At 54.8% G+C, this 17,830-nt stretch overlaps 1 protein-coding gene and 1 long non-coding RNA gene across 2 annotated transcripts in view; both read right to left on the bottom strand.

The window, feature by feature from the left end:
- Nucleotides 1–128: 128 nt before the first annotated feature.
- KLHL40 (kelch like family member 40) lies at nt 129–7,180 on the bottom strand. Its single transcript, XM_032264229.1, has 6 exons — nt 5,920–7,180; nt 4,587–4,747; nt 3,977–4,084; nt 3,656–3,841; nt 1,467–1,613; nt 129–640 (listed from the first exon to the last, which is right to left on the bottom strand). The coding sequence occupies exons 1-6, from the start codon at nt 7,063–7,065 to the stop codon at nt 529–531; spliced, it is 1,860 nt and encodes a 619-aa protein (XP_032120120.1). The 5' UTR covers nt 7,066–7,180; the 3' UTR covers nt 129–528.
- A 4,741-nt stretch (nt 7,181–11,921) lies between these two features.
- LOC116540635 overlaps nt 11,922–17,830 on the bottom strand; it is an 8,192-nt gene continuing 2,283 nt past the window's right edge. Inside the window, exon 2 of the long non-coding RNA XR_004264529.1 lies at nt 11,922–13,307. This is a non-coding gene — a long non-coding RNA (uncharacterized LOC116540635). The remainder of the gene's footprint in view (nt 13,308–17,830) is intronic.

The raw sequence follows: 17,830 nt of genomic DNA, 5'->3' as shown, positions 1-17,830 counted from the left end.
CCACAGTGGAGGGGACACCAGTTGGAGGCCAGAGACCACCGACTAGGCAGCCCAGCCATGAAGCCCTGAAGCCCCAGGTCTTCAAAGCACCTGCTCACTGGCTCTAGAGCGCGGACGCAGACCTGAGCTGCTTGCTCAGAAGGCACTTTATTCTTCTTAGAGACAGAGACTGCCCCGTACACTGCATTAACGGGGACGCTCCCGCCTGATAGGCGAGAAGACTCAGTTCTATGGGGAACTTTCCAGCGCTTCGGCCAGGCTGGGCAGGGCCAGGATACCGCCCTGTGGTTCTGGCTCATGGGTCAAGACGACCCAGGGAGACATGGACAATGGAGAAGCCACTAGTTCCTCAGCCTTGCCCAAAAGGCCGGGGCCAGGCAGCGTCCCTTTCCTTGGCTGACGAAGCCCCAGGGCACCCTAACTGGGTCCAGACTCTGGCCTCTCCTGACCGCTTCTCCGGAGCACCCACAAGGCCAGATCTGTGAGGGCCGCAGGATGGGATGGTACTGAGCTCAGGCCCCGGGCTGCTCACATCTTGGTCAGGCGAAGCACGTTGAGCCTCACTGGCAGGAAGGTGGCACCTGCCGCGTAGGCGATCTCCCGCAGGACACCCTCCCACTTCTTCTCCTCCTCGTTATACCTGGGGGTGAGAAAGGGTGGGGACAAGGACGGGGAGCTCGGCCAGCTGAGTCCAGAGTGGAACGCAGCAGAGAGGCGGCTGAGCGCACTCGGCCATCTCTAAGACATCTGCTCCTGAAGGTCCCCAGGCTCCGGGAAAGGAGACCCCACAGGACCCACCCAGAAACACCCACCCACACTCCAGGAAGGGCCTTGCTCCCCAGGAAAGATCTCCTCTCAAGTGGTATTCCCATATTCCTCAAAGCCCCCCTCCAGAAAGGTCTACACTCCCACACCACCCCCTCAATGTCGAGAATTTCCGCGCTCCATTTCTAGGAAGTCTCCAGTCCCCTCCAGCAGCAGTGCTCCCCAGGGGCTGCCTGCAGCAGCGGGTGGCTGCAGGCTCAGGAGATGCCCCAGAGGCTAAAGCCTCCTTTCCCCACCCCGAGAAGGACCAGCCGTCGAGAGCAATGGTTCTGAAGTCCCGGCCTCCAGCTGCTTCCCGGTCCTGGTGGCAGCCCTCGCTCCAGACCAAGCACCCGGAAGGCAGGAGAGAGGAAAGGCCGGCTGCTGCCTGGGGCCTGTTTCTGTGGGTCCGCTCCTGTCTGCAGCATCGTCGCTGCTCCACCGTGGGGCACAGTGCGGTCTGTGCAAGCCTGGACTTCCCCAGCAAACTGGGAGAAACGGCCGAGCAGGGTATGTTGGCTGTTCCTCCCTACGGGGCTCCCTGGAGGGGGGATCCGCTTTGCCCCCAGAGGAGCTTGCCCAGTGCCTCGGTACCCCACCACGGTGCTGTGGGTGTCAGCCTTGCTCCTGATCCCCCCTCACCTCCCTGGGACCAGACTCACCTCCAGATGTCATTGAGCTCTGTGGGAACAAGCTCTCCGGACTCAGTCTCCAGTGTGGCAAAGCCTCCGATGGCATAGAGGGTGCCCACCAGGCTGACCAGGCTGAGGGAGCTGCGTTCCTGCGGGAAGGCCTTGAAGGGTGCCCACCTGGGGTGTGAGGAGGTGCATCGTCGGGGTGCCTCAGCAAGTCCAGTGCCATCCCTGCCACCCGGCGCCCACAGCTCCAGCTGCACGCCTTTGCAATCCACGTCCCAGGCACCCAAGCCCCCAGCCCGTTGCCCCGCCCTGTCCGTGTCTTCCCTTCCCTCCTCGTTCTCTTGCCTCTCCCCTTTCCCTTCCTGTCTTCTTCCGATTCTATCCAACTTGCCCAGCAAAGTCCACCATGGATCTCCCACTGCCCCTCCCCCTCTCCGGAACTCATTCTGGCCACCAACTCCCAGCCCAGCCCCCAGCAGGCGCTGAGCCCCTCATTGCCCCTGCAGCCCTGCCCCCGCCCGCACACCGGCCCGGCCCTTCTCCTCCCTTCAGAGCCCAGGTGTTCCCAGCATGTCTTCGCTGCCCTGGATCCTGCCTTGGGCCTTGGTCCGTCCTCCAAACTGCCTTCCCTGAGGTCCGCAGCCACTGCGCGTGCACTGAGGCCCCAGGGCGCACCCCCTGCGGACGGGACTTTCCTCACCTCCCATCTCTCCGGCATCCCCTGCGTGGCCTCCTTCCTGGATAATGCAGCTGCCCTCACCATGCACACCCTCTCTCCCGAGGGAGCCTGGCCCCTCTGCGAGCTACTGACCCCAGATCTCTCCCTCCAGCTCAGCCCTCACCCTTCCAGGTGGGATCCTTTTGGACAGCCAGGCACTTCAAAGCCCCATGTCCTAAGGGGACCCTCAGTTTCCCTACCCAATCCCCATGATTCTCTAGTAAATGGCCTCCCACCCTCACTCAGAAACATGCCCTTCCCCCACCCCCGCATCCAATCGAGAGCTAAGCCCTGTTTCTTCCACCTCCTAGACGCTTGCTGCTCCAAGTGTGGCTCACGGACCAGCAGCATCAGCCTCTCCTGGGGGTGGGTTAGAAGGGCAGCGGTATAGGCCCTCAGGCCGGGAATCTGCACTTTAACACCATCCGGGAGACTGGCATGCCCAGCACAGCCTGAGAAACCCTGGCCTGCCATCCCCTCAGCCCCATCCCGTGGCGCCCCTGGCTCCTGCCCTTCACCACCCCAACCTTCCTGCCCCCTGGGAAATCCCTAATCCGATCTCTGTACCAGCGGCCGTGAAGTGCTTGTGTAGAACACAGATGCAACACAGTCCCTTTCCTGCTGGCCCTGCTCCAGCCCCAGCACCCAGCCCACCTCCGTCGCCCAGCCCCAGCACCCAGCCCCAGCACTGCCTTCCCACCTCCATCACCCACCCCCTGCACTCAGCCCCAGCACCCCATCCCACCTCCATCACCTGGCCCCAGCACCCAGCCCCAGAACCCCATCCCACCTCCATCACCCACCCCCTGCACTCAGCCCCAGCACCCATCCCACCTCCATCACCCACCTCAGCACCCAGCCCCAGCACCCCATCCCACCTCCATCACCCAGCCCCAGCACCCAGCCCCAGCACCCCATCCCACCTCCAGCACCCAGCCCCCAGCACCCCATCCCACCTCCAGCACCCAGCCCCAGCCCCCAGCCCCAGCACCGCATCCCACTTCCAGCACCCAGCCCCAGCACCCCATCCCACCTCCAGCACCCAGCCCCTGCACTGCCTTCCCTCCTGTAGGCCTGGCCTTTTTCCTCCTACCTGCTTTAGTTTGGGGCGACCTCCTCCCCCCACCCTCATCCAGTTTGCCAGCTGGGTCCAGCTGTCTCAGTTCAGCTTTCTCTTCTCTGTGTCCCAGGGAGGGCAGCTTCTGTCTCGGTCACTGCTATATCTCTCGCACTAGGCCCCCGCCAGGTCTAAGTCCCTGAGTGAGGAACCTGGCATCCCCTCCTCCAGCCCTGGGAGCCCCTCCTGCAGACCAGGCTGGCCGGAGCCCTTGCCCCGCCTCCCCACCTCACTGCTGATCAGGAGAGAAGGCCTGTGTCTATGCTGACGTCCAAACTCAACGCTGGAGACCCAAGACAGGGACTGTGGCTCCTGCCGGGGCTGACAGAGGCCCAAAGCCACACAGCTGTCCGTGGCAGAAGGGACAAGTTTCCGTACTTGTTGTCTGTGATGCTGTACACCTCAGCAGAGCTGGTCAGCCCTGTGTCGGTGACCCCAGCTGCCACAACAATGCGGCCATCGTGGACAGTGGCCCCGAAGAGTGAGCGGGCGGTCTGCATGGGTGCCAGCTCCTTCCACTCGAACTTCTTGGGGTCATAGACACACATCTTATTCAGGCACTTCCTGTGGGGTGGAGCGAGGGAGTGAGTGTAGACGCCACCCTTGCTGCAGGCGTGTCCAGGGCAGCAGGACAAACTCCTGACAGCCTCCGGGGGATCCTGCCTCTGCTCCGCCGACTCGCGCCAGGCCCAGCCTCACCTGTCGCCGCCTTTGCCGCCAATGACGTAGACAAGGTCCATGTGAGACAGCACTGCGTGGCCGTACACCGCATAGGGCAGCGGGTCCGACTCGCCCCATTTGAATGACCTGGAGGAGATGGAGTGGGGTTGGGCACACACCCCAGCTCGGCTCAGTCCCCGTCTCTGCACCCATCCACCCATCCACCTAACGCATACTGGAGCTGCGTCAGAGCCATTGCTGGAACTTCCTGGGACTCTCAGTTCTGTGCCCCCACCCTGCCTCCCAACTGCCTGCCCCTACCCAAGCCCAGCCTCACCTAAGCCTGAGGTTCTGGCTCCAGCTCCCACCCCAGGCCCTAGACTGCGGTGGCCTCCGTGCCCCACCCACCCCGGGGTGCCCAGTGCCGCCCCAGCGCACTCACAGCTGGTCGTAGCACATGACGGAGTCCCCACCCACCCCGGGGTGCCCAGCGCCACCCCAGCACACTCACAGCTGGTCGTAGCACATGACGGAGTCCCCACCCACCCCAGGGTGCTCAGCGCCACCCCAGCACACTCACAGCTGGTCGTAGCACATGACGGAGTCCCCACCCACCCCGGGGTGCTCAGCGCCACCCCAGCACACTCACAGCCGGTCGTAGCACATGACGGAGTCCAGGCAGCGCTCACCGTCCTTGATCTCTCTGCCACCGACCACGTAGATGGAGTTGAGAGCCTCTCCCAGGCCAAAGAGGCAGCGGGGCGAGGGCAGCGGTGGCATCCCCAGCCACTCTGAGTCCAGGTGGTCAAACTGCGGGCCAGGGGTCCAGTCAGCGATCGCCCCCAGCTCCCCGGCCTCAGTCCAGCCCCACGCAGTCCCGCTGCCCCAGTTAGGGCCAGTGCCCCTCTGCCATCAGGCTGAGAGCCGATGAGTGTCCCCCACGCCCAGGCAGGCTCCCGGCAGCCACCTTTATGGCAGGCGGTAGGGCTCACAGCATGGAAATGGGGGCAGCCCTGCGAGGGAGGTCCGGCTATGGCCTTACTTCCCCAGGCACTGAGGCCTGCCCCTACCCTGCTCTCCACTCCATCCCACTGTTCAGGAAACTTCCAAATGCAGCCCCCCCTTTCACCCTGTAAAACCTACAGTCCACAGCCTCGTCCACCTCCACAGCCTGTAATAAAGATGTTAATTCTCAGGGCTCATCTTTTTGGAACGTTTTCTGAGGGGTGGGCACTGTGCTGATGAGCACTTTATAAGCATCACTTACTTTACCATGACCTTATCATGCAGGAGGAATAATATCCCCACTTACAAACAGAGGCCCAGAGGGAACAAGCAACGTCCCCACCCTGCTGCGCCAGTAGCTGGCGGCGCTGCCCTCAGCCCCCAGGGCAACCGAACATAAGGCTTCGTGAGCTGAACCTCGGCCCAATGCCTGTCGCCCGTCTTGCTGGTCAGCCTCCCTGAGCACGCCGCTCACCAGGCTCAGCCCCCATTCTGTCCCTTGTCTATGGTTCCCTGGCGGAAACACGGCCACTGGCAAGGCTCAAACTGACATGGCCCATCTCCAGGAAACTGTGCCCTCTGAGATCTCACAGTCACACCCCAGCTTAGCCCTGGCCCCTCACTCGACTGGTCCCTGCTGGGCCTCGGCTTCCTCATCTGTTACAATGCCAGGGCCAGACAGGATGGTGCCTTTGTCTGGGACACTGCTCTGAGCTCCAGGCCAGGCCTTCACGCAGAGACCCTGCCCAGGACCCTGACGGCAACCTTGATCCTCCTCACTGTGCAGGGCCAGGACCTCCAGCATATGCCAACTTGGGGCTACCACATCCCCGAAACTGAGATGCCAGCCGCCTCCATCTCACCCTAGACCCAACGGAGTTCTCTGTGTAGACACAAGCCCCTTCTGGGCCCAAGACTGCTCCCCTCCAGTGCCCAGAGCCCAGGATTAGCTGGCAGCTCCCAGGCTGGTCACGCACCTGCAGGAAGTAGGCGCTCATGGGGTCCTCTTTGTTGTCTTCGTTGTAGAAGAGGCCTCCAGCCACGAAGACCTGGTTCTCCTTGGTAACCAGGCTGACGTGGTTCTTGGGGACCTGGCTGGAGAGGGAGGCGCAGTAGCACTCGTTGGCTGCAGGGTCGTAGGCCACCGCGCCCTCCTCGCTGACCATGAAGATGAGGTCCTGCAGGAACATGCCGAAGCGTAGGGTGTCGTTGAGGATCCCGGGTAGGATGCGCTCGGCCTCCTCCTCGTCCTCTGCTTTGGCTTCGCCCGCGCCCTTCTCGGCCTCCTTGGCAGCGTCCCTCCCCTTCTTCTTCCTGCGCAGCGTGGTGAGGCGGCCCTCGTGCGCGTCCTTCACCATCTGCACCTTGCGCAGCAGCTCGGGCTGGGCGCGCACGAGAGGGTGGCGCTCCACGCGGCTCTCCAGGAAGGCGCGCGGCAGCAGGCGGCAGCGCACGCTCTCGAAGACGGTGGGCAGCGCGCGCTGGCGCTCCGCCTGCGCCTCGGCCTCGCCGCTGCCCGCCCAGCGCATGACCGCCTCGAACACCGCCTCCTCCTTCTCCACGTTCAGGCCGTCGCTGGAGATGATGGCGATGAGCTCGTCGGCCGAGAGTCCCAGGAAGTCGGCGTCGCGCGCCACCAGCGTGAAGTGCGCGCAGATGAAGTCTCGGGCGGCCACGGCCAGGCGCGCGCAGTCCAGCAGGAGCCCCAGGCGGAACACGGCCAGGCAGTTGGACAGGCACAGGCGCTTCTGCAGGAAGGACACGCAGATGGTGAAGATGGACGGGATCTGGAAGCGGTGCGCCGCGGCAAACAGGTCCTGCACGCTGGCCTCGTCCAGCGCGATCTCCGACGTGTACAGGTAGTGCAGCACCTGCGCCACCACGTCGGCCGACACCTCCTCCAGCTGCAGCTCGCCCGCGCGCTCGGGCGCGGCCAGGAAGCGCGCGCGGAAGTAGGGGCTGCAGGCGGCCAGCACCAGGCGGTGGCACGGGAACTCGCGCTCGCCGGCGCGCACCACGCAGTCCAGGAACTTGCCGTGGTCCAGCATGTCCTTGAGCCCGTCCTGCAGGAGCGTCTGCTGGTACAGCCGCTGCTCCTCCGCCTGCTCCAAGCCCAGCGCCATGGTGGGGGCCTAGGGTGGGGGATGAAGGTGGGGGCCTAGGGAGGGTGGCGGGGCCAAGGGGCTCCTCTCTGCGCCCCTGCTTTCCTGCGGGGCTCGCTCGGACTGCGCAGCTGTCTTCGAAGGGCTATATATAGAGGCGGCCGGGGCCCTGTAAGGCGAGCCGCCTGGCCTCCTGCACATGACGCACAGGGGACAGCTGGGCAGAGGCCCCCTCCGGGAGAAGCCTTGGCTCAGCCCCGGGGCTCATGGGACGGGGTGGGGTGTCTGGGCCCCTTTGAAAGATGAGGGGTCTGGCTGCCTCATTTCTAAATGGAGCACGGGGAGGCCGCGACTCCGGATGCTTTGGTTGAGAGAGCCGCTGTGGGAGGGGGTGGCCTAAGCATCGGAGCCGGTCTTCCGGGGTCTCCCTCCCTTCCTGCTGCCTGGGTTCATCTGCCCTGGTGCCCCCGTCCGCCTCCGCGGAATGTACCTCACTCCAGCCCCCGGAGCCTTGGGTTTTCTGCCAGAACTTGGACATGGTGTTCGCTCTTTACTGGCCCCGTTGCCCTGCCTTTATTTTATTTTTATTTATTTATTTAGAGACGGAGTCTCGCTCTATTGCTCAGGCTGGAGTGAAGTGTCCTGGTCTCAGCCCACTACAACCTCCGCCTCCCAGGTTCAAGCCATCCTCTGCCTCAGCCTCCCAAGTAGCTGGGATTACAGGGCCTGCCACCACGCCTGGCTAATTTTTTTTTTTGTATTTTTAGTAGAGATGGGGTTTCACCATCTTGTCCAGGTTGATCTTGAACTCCTGACTTCATGATCCACCTGCCTCAGCCTCCAATAGTGCTGGGATTACAGGTGTTAGGCACTGCACCCAGCCTGTTTTATTTTCTAAGATGCAGGGTCTCACGATGTTGCCCAGGCTGGACTTGAACTCCTGGGCTCAAGCCATCCTTCTGCCTCAGCCTCCCTAGTAGCTGGCACCACAGACATAAGACACCACTCGCGTTGCCTCACCTTTAAAATGGGAAGAGCTTTTCCTCTTTCTGCCCCTGCTCTGAGACCCTCCTCCTTGCAAGAAAGCAGGAAAGTACCTTAGGTAAAGAAGGTTGCCACTTTCCCTTGGAGCCTGGGGCAGGGCAGGTCTCTTTGTCAAGCCTCAGTTTCCCTTCCTACACAATGAGGAGCTGGCGAAGTTAGACACTAAGGGCCTCCGTTCAGCTGTGCTGGAGGTTCAGAAGCACCAGGGGCCGTGTTCCTGGGAGCACACCTCAGAGGGCTTTCACATTTCGAAGTGTCGGACGTGCTAGAAAATTAATTTCTTAGGATTGTACTCTTCTAGGCATTTAAACCCCCAGGGTTTTAACATTCTAGAGGAGTGACATTCTGAATTCTAGTGTTTAACAAGTTGAATATTTCAGGACTTTAGTTGTCTGTACTCACTGTTCCTGGTGCATATGAGGCAAGGCCTGGGCCGCCTGGCCATGGCCCCTGTGCCCTGTCTGTGGTCCGAGGGACCAGGCTTGGAGCCCAGGTTGACAGCCAGTCTCGATGCCTACCTTGTTCTGCACTCTTGACCCCCTCCCGGCTCCCTTCCCCCCACCCCGACCCATCACCAGACACACACACATTAGCCTCAGTCACCAAGATTAACTTGTTCCCAAAGTGCCAGAGGCTGCAGCTGTGTGTTAAATTTAGCCCCCAGGACACTGGGATGAACTATTATGAGGCACACCCCGTCATTCCTCTGAGTCACTTGTTTATAACGTCAGGCCTGGGGGTACAGGAGAAATGACAGCTGGCTGGGCTAGGACTGAGTCACCTCCCTTTTGTGATCTCAGCAATATCACTCTGTCCCTTTTTCTTTTTTTTCTTTTGAGACAGAATCTCGTTCTGTTGCCCAGGCTGGAGTGTGATGGCACGATCTTGGCTCACTGCAACCTCCGCCCCCTGGGTTCAAATGATTCTCCTGCCTCAGCCTCCCCAGTAGCTGGGATTACAGGTGCCTGCCACCACGTTCAGCTAATTTTTTTTTCTTCAGTAGAGATGGGGTTTTACTATGTCGGCCAGGCTGCTCTCGAGCTTCTGATCTCAGGTGATCCGCCCGCCTTGGCCTCCCAAAGTGCTGGGATTACAGGTGTCAGCCACCGCGCCCAGCCTGTGTCCCTCTTAAATGGTGTAACTGACTGTCACTTGCTCACCCCACCAGCAGGTCCCAAAGGGACACAGCACCTGGGCAGGCTCTGGAGGTGGTCAGTCCCTGTTGCTGAAAAGACAAGGGCTCACTCAGACAGGGCAGGTAGTGGGCTTTCAGCCCAGCCCGGGACTGCCGGGCACTGTGGCAAGCACAGCCACTGAGGAGACTCGGCTTGAGGGCTGGGCACCTTGGCCAAGTCACAGAGCGGGCATGGGGCGGCGCCAGAATTTGAAGCAGATTTGCCCTCCTCCAAAACTGTGGGAAGCCTTCCCTACGGCCGCTTCCCAAGAATTAACAAAAATGTCATTAATCGTAGTCTCATTGCAAAGACCAGGACAGAAAATACTGACTGACCGATTAACTAAGATTTATCAAATGACTTGACGAAATATTTTTAGATGATGATGGATCCCATAGCGCTCCCTCTAGCAAGCATTCCTGTAGAACGTGTGTACGTGGCTCATTCACTCATCATCAAGAACCAGCTGTGCACTGCTTTAAATGCTGAAGAGTCAGCAATCAGGCGTCATGGAGCGTGTATTCGTCAGGGGGTCGGGGCAAGGGTGGTGGGGGAGACAGAAACACATAGTTACTCAGGGCGTTGGACGATGGTCACAGCTGTGCAGACGGGAAACGGAAGGCGCATGGGAAGTGGCAGGAGGAGGTGGGAACGACTTTAAACGGAGCAGTCAGGATGGACTCACCAGGAGGGTCACACTCACCAGGAGAGTCAAGCCGCAGAGGATTCCCGGTGGGGGCACAGCTGGAGCCAAGGTCCCGACACAGGAGAGTGCCTGGCATGTTCCTGGAACAGCCCAGAGAGCGACGGGGCCGGAGCAGTGGATGAGGGGGCGACTAGGAGGTGAGGGGAGAGGGAAGCGTGGGGGGTTGTGTTCTGACCCGTGGGACACCATCAGGACTTTGGTTTTCCTCTGAGTTGAAATGGGGAAACACTGTGTCATTTATTTATTTATTTATTGAGATGGCATCTCGCTCTGTCGCCCAGGCTCAGTGCAGTGGTGTCATCTCGGCTTACCGCAGCTTCTGCCTCCCGGGTTCAAGCGATTCTCCTGTCTCAGCCTCCCAAGCATCTGGGACTACAGGCACCCGCCACCAAGCCTGGCTAATTTTTGCATTTTTGGTAGAGATGGGGTTTCGCCATATTGGCCAGGCTACTCTCCAATTTCTGACCTTGTGATCCGCCCACCTTGGCCTCCTAAAGTGCTGGGATTACAGGCTTGAGCCACTGTGCCTGGCCTTATTTTTTATGTTAATTTTTTGAGGCAGGGTCTTGCCCTGTTGCCCTGTCTGGAGTGCAGTGGTGTGATCACAACTCTCTGCAGTCTTGACCTCCTGGGCTCAAGTGATCCTTCCACCTCAGTCTCCTCAGTGGCTGGGACTACAGGCGCCCCCCACCACACCCAACTAATTTCTAAAACGTTTGTGATGAGGGGCCTCACTGTGTTGCCCAGGCTGGTCTCGAACTCCTGGGCTCAAGGGATCCTCCCACTGTGGCCTCCCAAAGTGTTGGGATTGCAGGTGTGAGCCACCATGCCTGGCCTCACTGTTTATTTTTTAATTATTATTGTGGAAAATACAAATACATACAAAAGTAGAGAGGATAATATCCTGACCTCTCATGGACCTGTCTTCCCGCTTCGGTAACTGTCAAGTCTTTGAATCATGGCCAACCCTGTTTCATCTCTACCGCGCCCACTCTATTAGTCACCCCCGGGGTCCCCGGGGGTTGTATGTGGGTGTAGAAAAAGAGGGAGAAAGGGTGACTCCAAGGCTTTTAGCTGAACCCAAGGGAAGATGTCATCTCATTTCATCCTTTTAATTTTTACTGACTTAATCTCCACACCAAAATTATGAGGTAGGTATTATTTTTCCCATTTTACAGAAATGGAAATTTCGATGGCCAGCAAATGGAAAGCAGTCTAACATTTTAAAAACAGCTTTAATGAGGCATAAGTAGCATGTGATAAACCACATGTATTTAAAGTGTACCCTTTGATAAGTTTTGACGTATGTATATACACCCGTGAAACCCCCACCACCACAATCAAGACAGGGAACACACCTGTCACCCACGAACCCTTCCTCATCCCCTCTAAAATCTCCCCTCCATCTCTTCCCACACCCCCGTCACTGATCTGCTGTTACTATGATTCATCTGCATTACCTGAAGTTTTACGTAAGACGAATCATACAGTATGCACTCTTTTTTTTTTGTCTGACATTGCTCACTCAGTGTAATTATTTCAAGCTTCATCTAGGCTGTCTACTCATATGTTTAACTGGAAGCTCTGCCTTCATTAGGAATCTTAGCATATCACAGGTCATTTAAGAGAAACATTAAGGGTGCCGGGTGCTGTGGCTCACACCTGCAATCCCAGCACTTTGGGAGGCTAGAGCAGTGGGTGGATCAGCTGAGGTCAGGAGTTCGAGACCACTGTCACCAATACGGTGAAACTCCATCTCTACTAAACTACAAAAATTAGCCGGGCGTGGTGGCATGAGCCTGTAGTCCCAGCTACTCAGGAGGCTGAGACAGGAGAACTGCTTGAACTCAGGATATTTAGGTGGCAGATATGTGTCACACTTGGTGGCCTTCCTGCATCTGCTAAATAGTCTTCCTATGTTTTGAACAGTTCCCACATAAGTAGCACTTCTATGTCGTAGAAACCAGAATTTATTTAAAATCCCAGCTTCCCCAGGAAAACAGACATGCCACTGAGTTCAGCCCATCATACGTGCCTGTCCCAGACTTCAGCTCAGATCAGGAAGCAGGAACATGCAGCCTCCATGTTTAGACGAAGATGGCTGATGGAAAGCAGTGTTGGAACTTCTGGAGTCCCCTTCCCACTGCCCACGTACAAGCTGAGGGCTGTCCCTGCTGGCTGTGGTTTGGCCGTCGTCTGGGCTGTGCAGCCTGCGAGCTGACTCCAGTGCTCCTGAAGGTTCTGTAATCTGTCTGATGCACACCAGCCAGTGAGGCTTCTGTGGTCTGCTGCTAAGAGGGCTGTGTGATGTCGAAATTCATTTCGGGAGTATTCCAGCAACAGGTGCTCAAGGTGGAGCTGAAGCAGCCGAGAGCATTTCTGAGGGCCTGCTTGCTTGTTCACTGACCTCTGGGTTAAAGGTGGCCTGTGATGCAAGGAGTCAAAATGCTGCAGATGCTCTTACGTGACATAAAGGGACCCAAAGGCGGGCGCCCCGAATGCTGGAGTGGATACGTCAGGCATGTCACCCGTGCCCCCTGTGTCTGCTGAGAGGGCTGAGAGGACACCTCGCCCATCATTGAGGACCTTGTTGGTGAGGAACGCCGGCGACTTTGACCAGTCAAGGGTGTGAGCAGGAGCCTTTGCCTTTGAAGTGGCCTCCCTGCTTTCAGGGAGGATAATGGGATCTTAGGGTTGACAGTGGCCAAGTAATGGCTCATAAGCACCAAAGGCAAAATGTGCATGGTCACTGCAGTAAGCAGCAGGGCTGGAGTGGTGGTAATCAGATGGTCTGACCTACAGGGATCCTTGGGAGTGACTAATGGATTGTGGGTTTCCTAGGAACTGAAATAGATCGTTTTTCTAAAGTGTTACTGATATGTGTTCTGAATCTGGATTTGCCTTCCCAGCCTGTCGCATTTCTGCCGCTCCCTCCAGCCACAGACTTCATCCCTCACTCATTTTCATGGAACCAAATTCAGCCCTGCTTCTGATCCAAGATCTCATTTTGTAGCAAGAGAAGTGAGGCAAGCCTTCCAGTTAATGACGGCAGATAAAATACATGCTTTTTTTTTTTTTTTTTTGTTTTCTTTTGAAAGCTTACTACCACTGAAGTAAAGGGTTAAGAGAAATAAAATATGTAGTGTAAACTCCCAGGAACACGGTATTCAGCATACTCTGCAGGGACATGGCAGCATGGCCGCAGACTCTGGAAAGCAGGCGAGGTGTGGTGAGCAGCGTGGCAGTCCTGACTCTGGGTCCGTGATGAGAAGGCCAGACCCGACTCTTCTATACCTCAGCATCCACAGAGAAGGCCCAGAATTGGCAGCACCAGGTACCTTTAAACATACAGGAGAATCAGCCACCACCTAGTAAAAGCCAGAGGTTTCATTTCCAAAGAAGGTAAACCAGAGGGCTCTTGACTAAGACAGTCAGCAGAGGAAAAGGCAGTGGTGCGGTGTGAGCACTGGGCAATGAACAGCAACTCCATATTCTAAATGGAAAACCCTACTCCCACTCAGCTCCCAGAAAGCTGGCAGGTCAGCTACGAACTCCAAACAGGGAATTGAAATTGAGGGATCTGACAGCCCAAGAGAAAAAAAAAGATACTAATGAGCTGGTCAGATCGTCGACAGTGAAGCCCTCTAATTAACAAGGACGTTCGCACATGCTGAGGTTCCGATGAGCTTTTTGATGGAAATGGTGTGGCCGTGTCCCCACCCAAATCTCAGCTTGAATTGTGGCTCCCAGAATTCCCACACGTCATGAGAGGGGCCTGGTGGGAGGTGACTGAATCATGGGGGCGGGCTTCTCCCTTACGTTCTCATGACAGTGAGTGAGTCTCACGAGGCCTGATGGTTGGTAGAGTTTTCCTGCACAAGCTCTTTGCCTGCGCCATCCGTGGAAGACATGCCTTCACCCCTCCTTGCTTTCCACCACGATGGTGAGGCCTCCCCAGCCATGTGGAACTGTGAGTCCATTAAACCTCTTTCCTTTCTGAGTTACCCAGTCTCAGATATGTCTTTATCAGCAGGATGAAAACGGACTGATACAGCGATCTACTTTTTCAAAGGCTTGAAAATACGACTTCTGGCCTGGACAAAATGGTGTGAGCTTGCTTCTCGCTGCTCCTTCTTGTCAAGTACAGCTATAAACTGTGAAAACAATGCAAAAGGAAATCAGAGGATAACTCTGAAAGCTGGCATGGGAATTATGCATTAGTTCAGGACCCCAAGAATAAAGGAACAACAACTCAGTGGCAGGGTATCTTATGTACCCCTACTCACTGGAAAAAGATGACCCAGGCCTGGAGTTTCCTGACCCCCAGCCTGTCAACAGAAGGCAGCCAAAGCAGGCTCAATGCTCTCACAATTTGAAGAGGAGTCCCTCTGAAAACTCCCCAGGAGCCCAGCAGCACAGGAGGGGAGATTACTCAGGTGCCTTCTGGGGACGCCTTCTCCTTTCACACTGGACCTGAAACTCACCTCCCCTGCCAAGGGGCGCTGGGCAGCCTGACCGGGGAACACCCCTTGGGCCCTCTCAGGCAGCACCAGCAGGAGCTCCAGCAGCACCAAAGAAACCAGGTGTGAAAAGAACACCACAAAGGCTCTGAAAATCAAATTGTCATTGGAACCTCAGCCCACTGAAACCTCAGCCCTCAGACCAGGAACTGCGTGGTGAACGTGAACAAGGCGACTGAGGTTGCAACCAAGGAACTAAGTGGGACCAGAGTCTCCTGATGTGGCAGCCAGAGTATGTAGGGTGCAGCTGAGACTCGCCTGTAGTGCCAACAACGAGGAACATCACAGCCTGAATGCGAAAAGAATCAACGGCGCCATCGCAGAGACTAACCAGTTGTTAGAATTATCTGCGAGGATTTTAAAGTGGCCATCGTAATGACGCTTTAACAATTGCACATTTTATTGGAACTAATAAAAAAATAAAGAATCTCAGCAAAAAAGAAGCTATATAGAAGAACCAAATGAAAATTATAGAACTGAAAAATATAACCACAGGAATAAAAGCCTACTGGGTAGCCTCAGGAGGAACGGAGAGAAGACAGAAGATAAATCAGTGCTTGATTGAGGACAGATCAATAGAATTTACCCAGTCTGAACAACAGAGAGATAATATAGTGGGAAGAAATTGTGTGTGTGTGTGTGTGTGTGTGTGTGTGTGTGTGTGTGTGAGACAGAGTGTGTGTGTCAGTCTCAGGGACCTATAGGACAATAACAAAAAAGCAACATTTGTATTTCTGCATACCATGGCAGTCTCAGAAGGAGAAGAGAAAGGATGAGGTTGAGAGGGTAACTAAAGTAATCATACCTGCAGACTTCCAAAGCTTGGTGAAGACACAAACCAGCACATTCAAGAAGCTGAGAAAACCCCAAACAAAATAAACCCAAAGAAATCCATGTCAAGACACATCATAAACTTTTGCAAATTAAAGACAAAAGGAAATCTCAAAAGCCACAAAGAAACAGCACATCACCTGTAGTTGAATGCCAATTCAAATGACAGTGGGTTTATCATCTGAAACTATGGAGGCCATTTGGGAGGCTGAAGCGAGCGGATCACTTGAGGTCAGGAGTTCAAGACCAGTCTGGCCAACATGGTGAAACCCCATCTCTACTAAAAATACAAAAATTAGCCAGGTGTGGTGGCGTGTACCTGTAGTCCCAGCTACTTGGGAGGCAGAGGTGGGTGAATCACTTAAACCCAGGAGGCAGAGGCTGCAGTGAGCCAAGATCACGCCAATGCACTCCAGCCTGGACTCCAGCACTCACTGGACACAGCGAGGCTCCATCACTAAAAAAAGCAAAACTATGGAGGCCAGAAGGAAGTGATACAACATATTTCAAGTGCTGATGAAACCATCAGCTGTGAATTTTATATCCAATTAAACTATCTGTTGGGAATGAAGGGGAAGTAATCTCAGGAAATTCCCACAAAAAGCTTACAGGAAATAATAAATGAGTTCAGCAAAATTGGAGGCTATAAGATCAACACACAAACATTAATTGCATTTCTGTTTACTAACAATGAGCATGTAGAAGCTGAAATTTAAAAATTAATACCATGCACAGTTACTCAAAAGAAAATGACATATTTATGCAAAACACATACAGGATCTGAATGCCCAAAACCGCAGAATGCTGATTAAAGAAGTAATGGAAGAGCTAAATAAATGGAGAGACAGAGTGTGTTCACGGATTGGGGGACTTGACGTTGTAGAGATGTGACTTCTCCCCAAACGGAACTCGAGGCTTTATTCAATGCCTATCAAAATTCCAGCAAAGTTTTTAATAGATTTAGACAAGTTAATTCTAAAATTTATATGGAAAGTTACAGACCCTCGAATAGTTGGAATAATCTTGACAAAGGAGAATAAAGTGGGAGGAATCACTGTCCTGATACTGACTTCCTGTACAGCTACAGTAGCCAAGGTCACGTGGTATTGGCAGACAGATGAACACAGAGATCAATACACCCGAACAGAAAACGCAGAAATACATTCAAATAGGCGCAACCCATTTTTGACAAAGATGCAAAAGCAATTCAATGGAGGAAGGATAGACTTTTCAACAAATAGAGCTGGAGCAGTTAGGCATCCATGGGGGGAAAAATAACCTCAACCTAATCTCACACCTTATACAAAAATTAACTCGAAATAGATTGTGGATTTAAGCTGTAAAACATCTAAAATGACCTTAAGCCAGGTGTGGAGGCTCGTGCCTGCAGTCCCAGCCACTCAGGAGGCTGAGACAGGAGGAGGATTGCTTGAACCCAGGAGTTCTGGCCTGTAGTGTGCAGTGCTGATCGGGGGTCCACACTAAGTTCAGCATCAATATGGTGACCTCCTGGAAGTGGGGGACCACCAAGTTGCCTAATGAGAAGTAAACCAACCCAGGCTGCAAACGGAGCAGGTCAAAACTCCCATGCTGATCAGCAGTAGGATTGTGAACAGCCTGTGAATAGCCACTATCTTCCAGCCTGGGCAACACAGCAAGACTCTTGTCTCAAAAAAAAATCTTGAAAAAGAAGAAAGTTAATGGTCTCACACTTCCTAAATTCAAAACTTACTACAAAGCTACAATAATCAAAACAGTGTGGCACTGGCATAAAAGTAGATATATAGACAGTGATAGTTAATTTTAGGTGTCAGTTTGACTGGACTAATGGATGTCCAGGTATCTGATAGAACATTATTTCCAGTGTGTCTGTGAGGGTGTCTCTGGAATAGATGAGCATTTCAATCAGTTGTGCATTGTTGGTGGGAATGTAAAATGGTAGAGCTGCTGTGGAAAACAGTATGTCAGTTCCTCAAAAAATTAATAATTAAATTACCATATGACCTAGTAATTTTACATTTGAGTATATACCCCCAAAAATTGAAAGCAGGGTCTTGCAGAGATATTGATACACCCATGTTCATAGCAGCATTATTTGCAATTCCCAAAAGGTAGAAGCAACCCAAGTGTTCACTGATGAATTAATTAATAAGCTAAATATACATACAATAGACTATTATTCAGCCTTAAAGAGGAAGGACATTCTGACACATGCTGCAACATGGATGGAGTGCGAGGAGGTGATGCCGAATGAAATGAGCCAGTCAAAAAGACAAAGATTGTATCATTCCACTTACATGTTAAATGTACAGAGACAGAAAGTGGCATGGCGGTTGCTAAGAGCTGGGGGCGAGAGCGAGCAGGGAGCTCCTGTTCAGTAGGTACAGAGTTTCAGTTTGGAATGATCAGAAGACTTCCGTGGTTGGATGGTGGTGAGTGCTGCACAGAGTCGGAATGTACTTCATGCCACTGAACTGTACATTTAAACATGGTTAAGAAAGTAAATTTTA

The sequence above is a fragment of the Sapajus apella genome, unplaced genomic scaffold (genome assembly GCF_009761245.1).
Source record: "Sapajus apella isolate SASKATOON/1434 unplaced genomic scaffold, GSC_monkey_1.0 scaffold143, whole genome shotgun sequence".
In the NCBI taxonomy this organism is placed as follows: domain Eukaryota; kingdom Metazoa; phylum Chordata; class Mammalia; order Primates; family Cebidae; genus Sapajus; species Sapajus apella.
The sequence above is the reverse complement of the archived record's forward strand: the minus strand, read 5'-3'. Positions and strand labels throughout refer to the sequence as shown.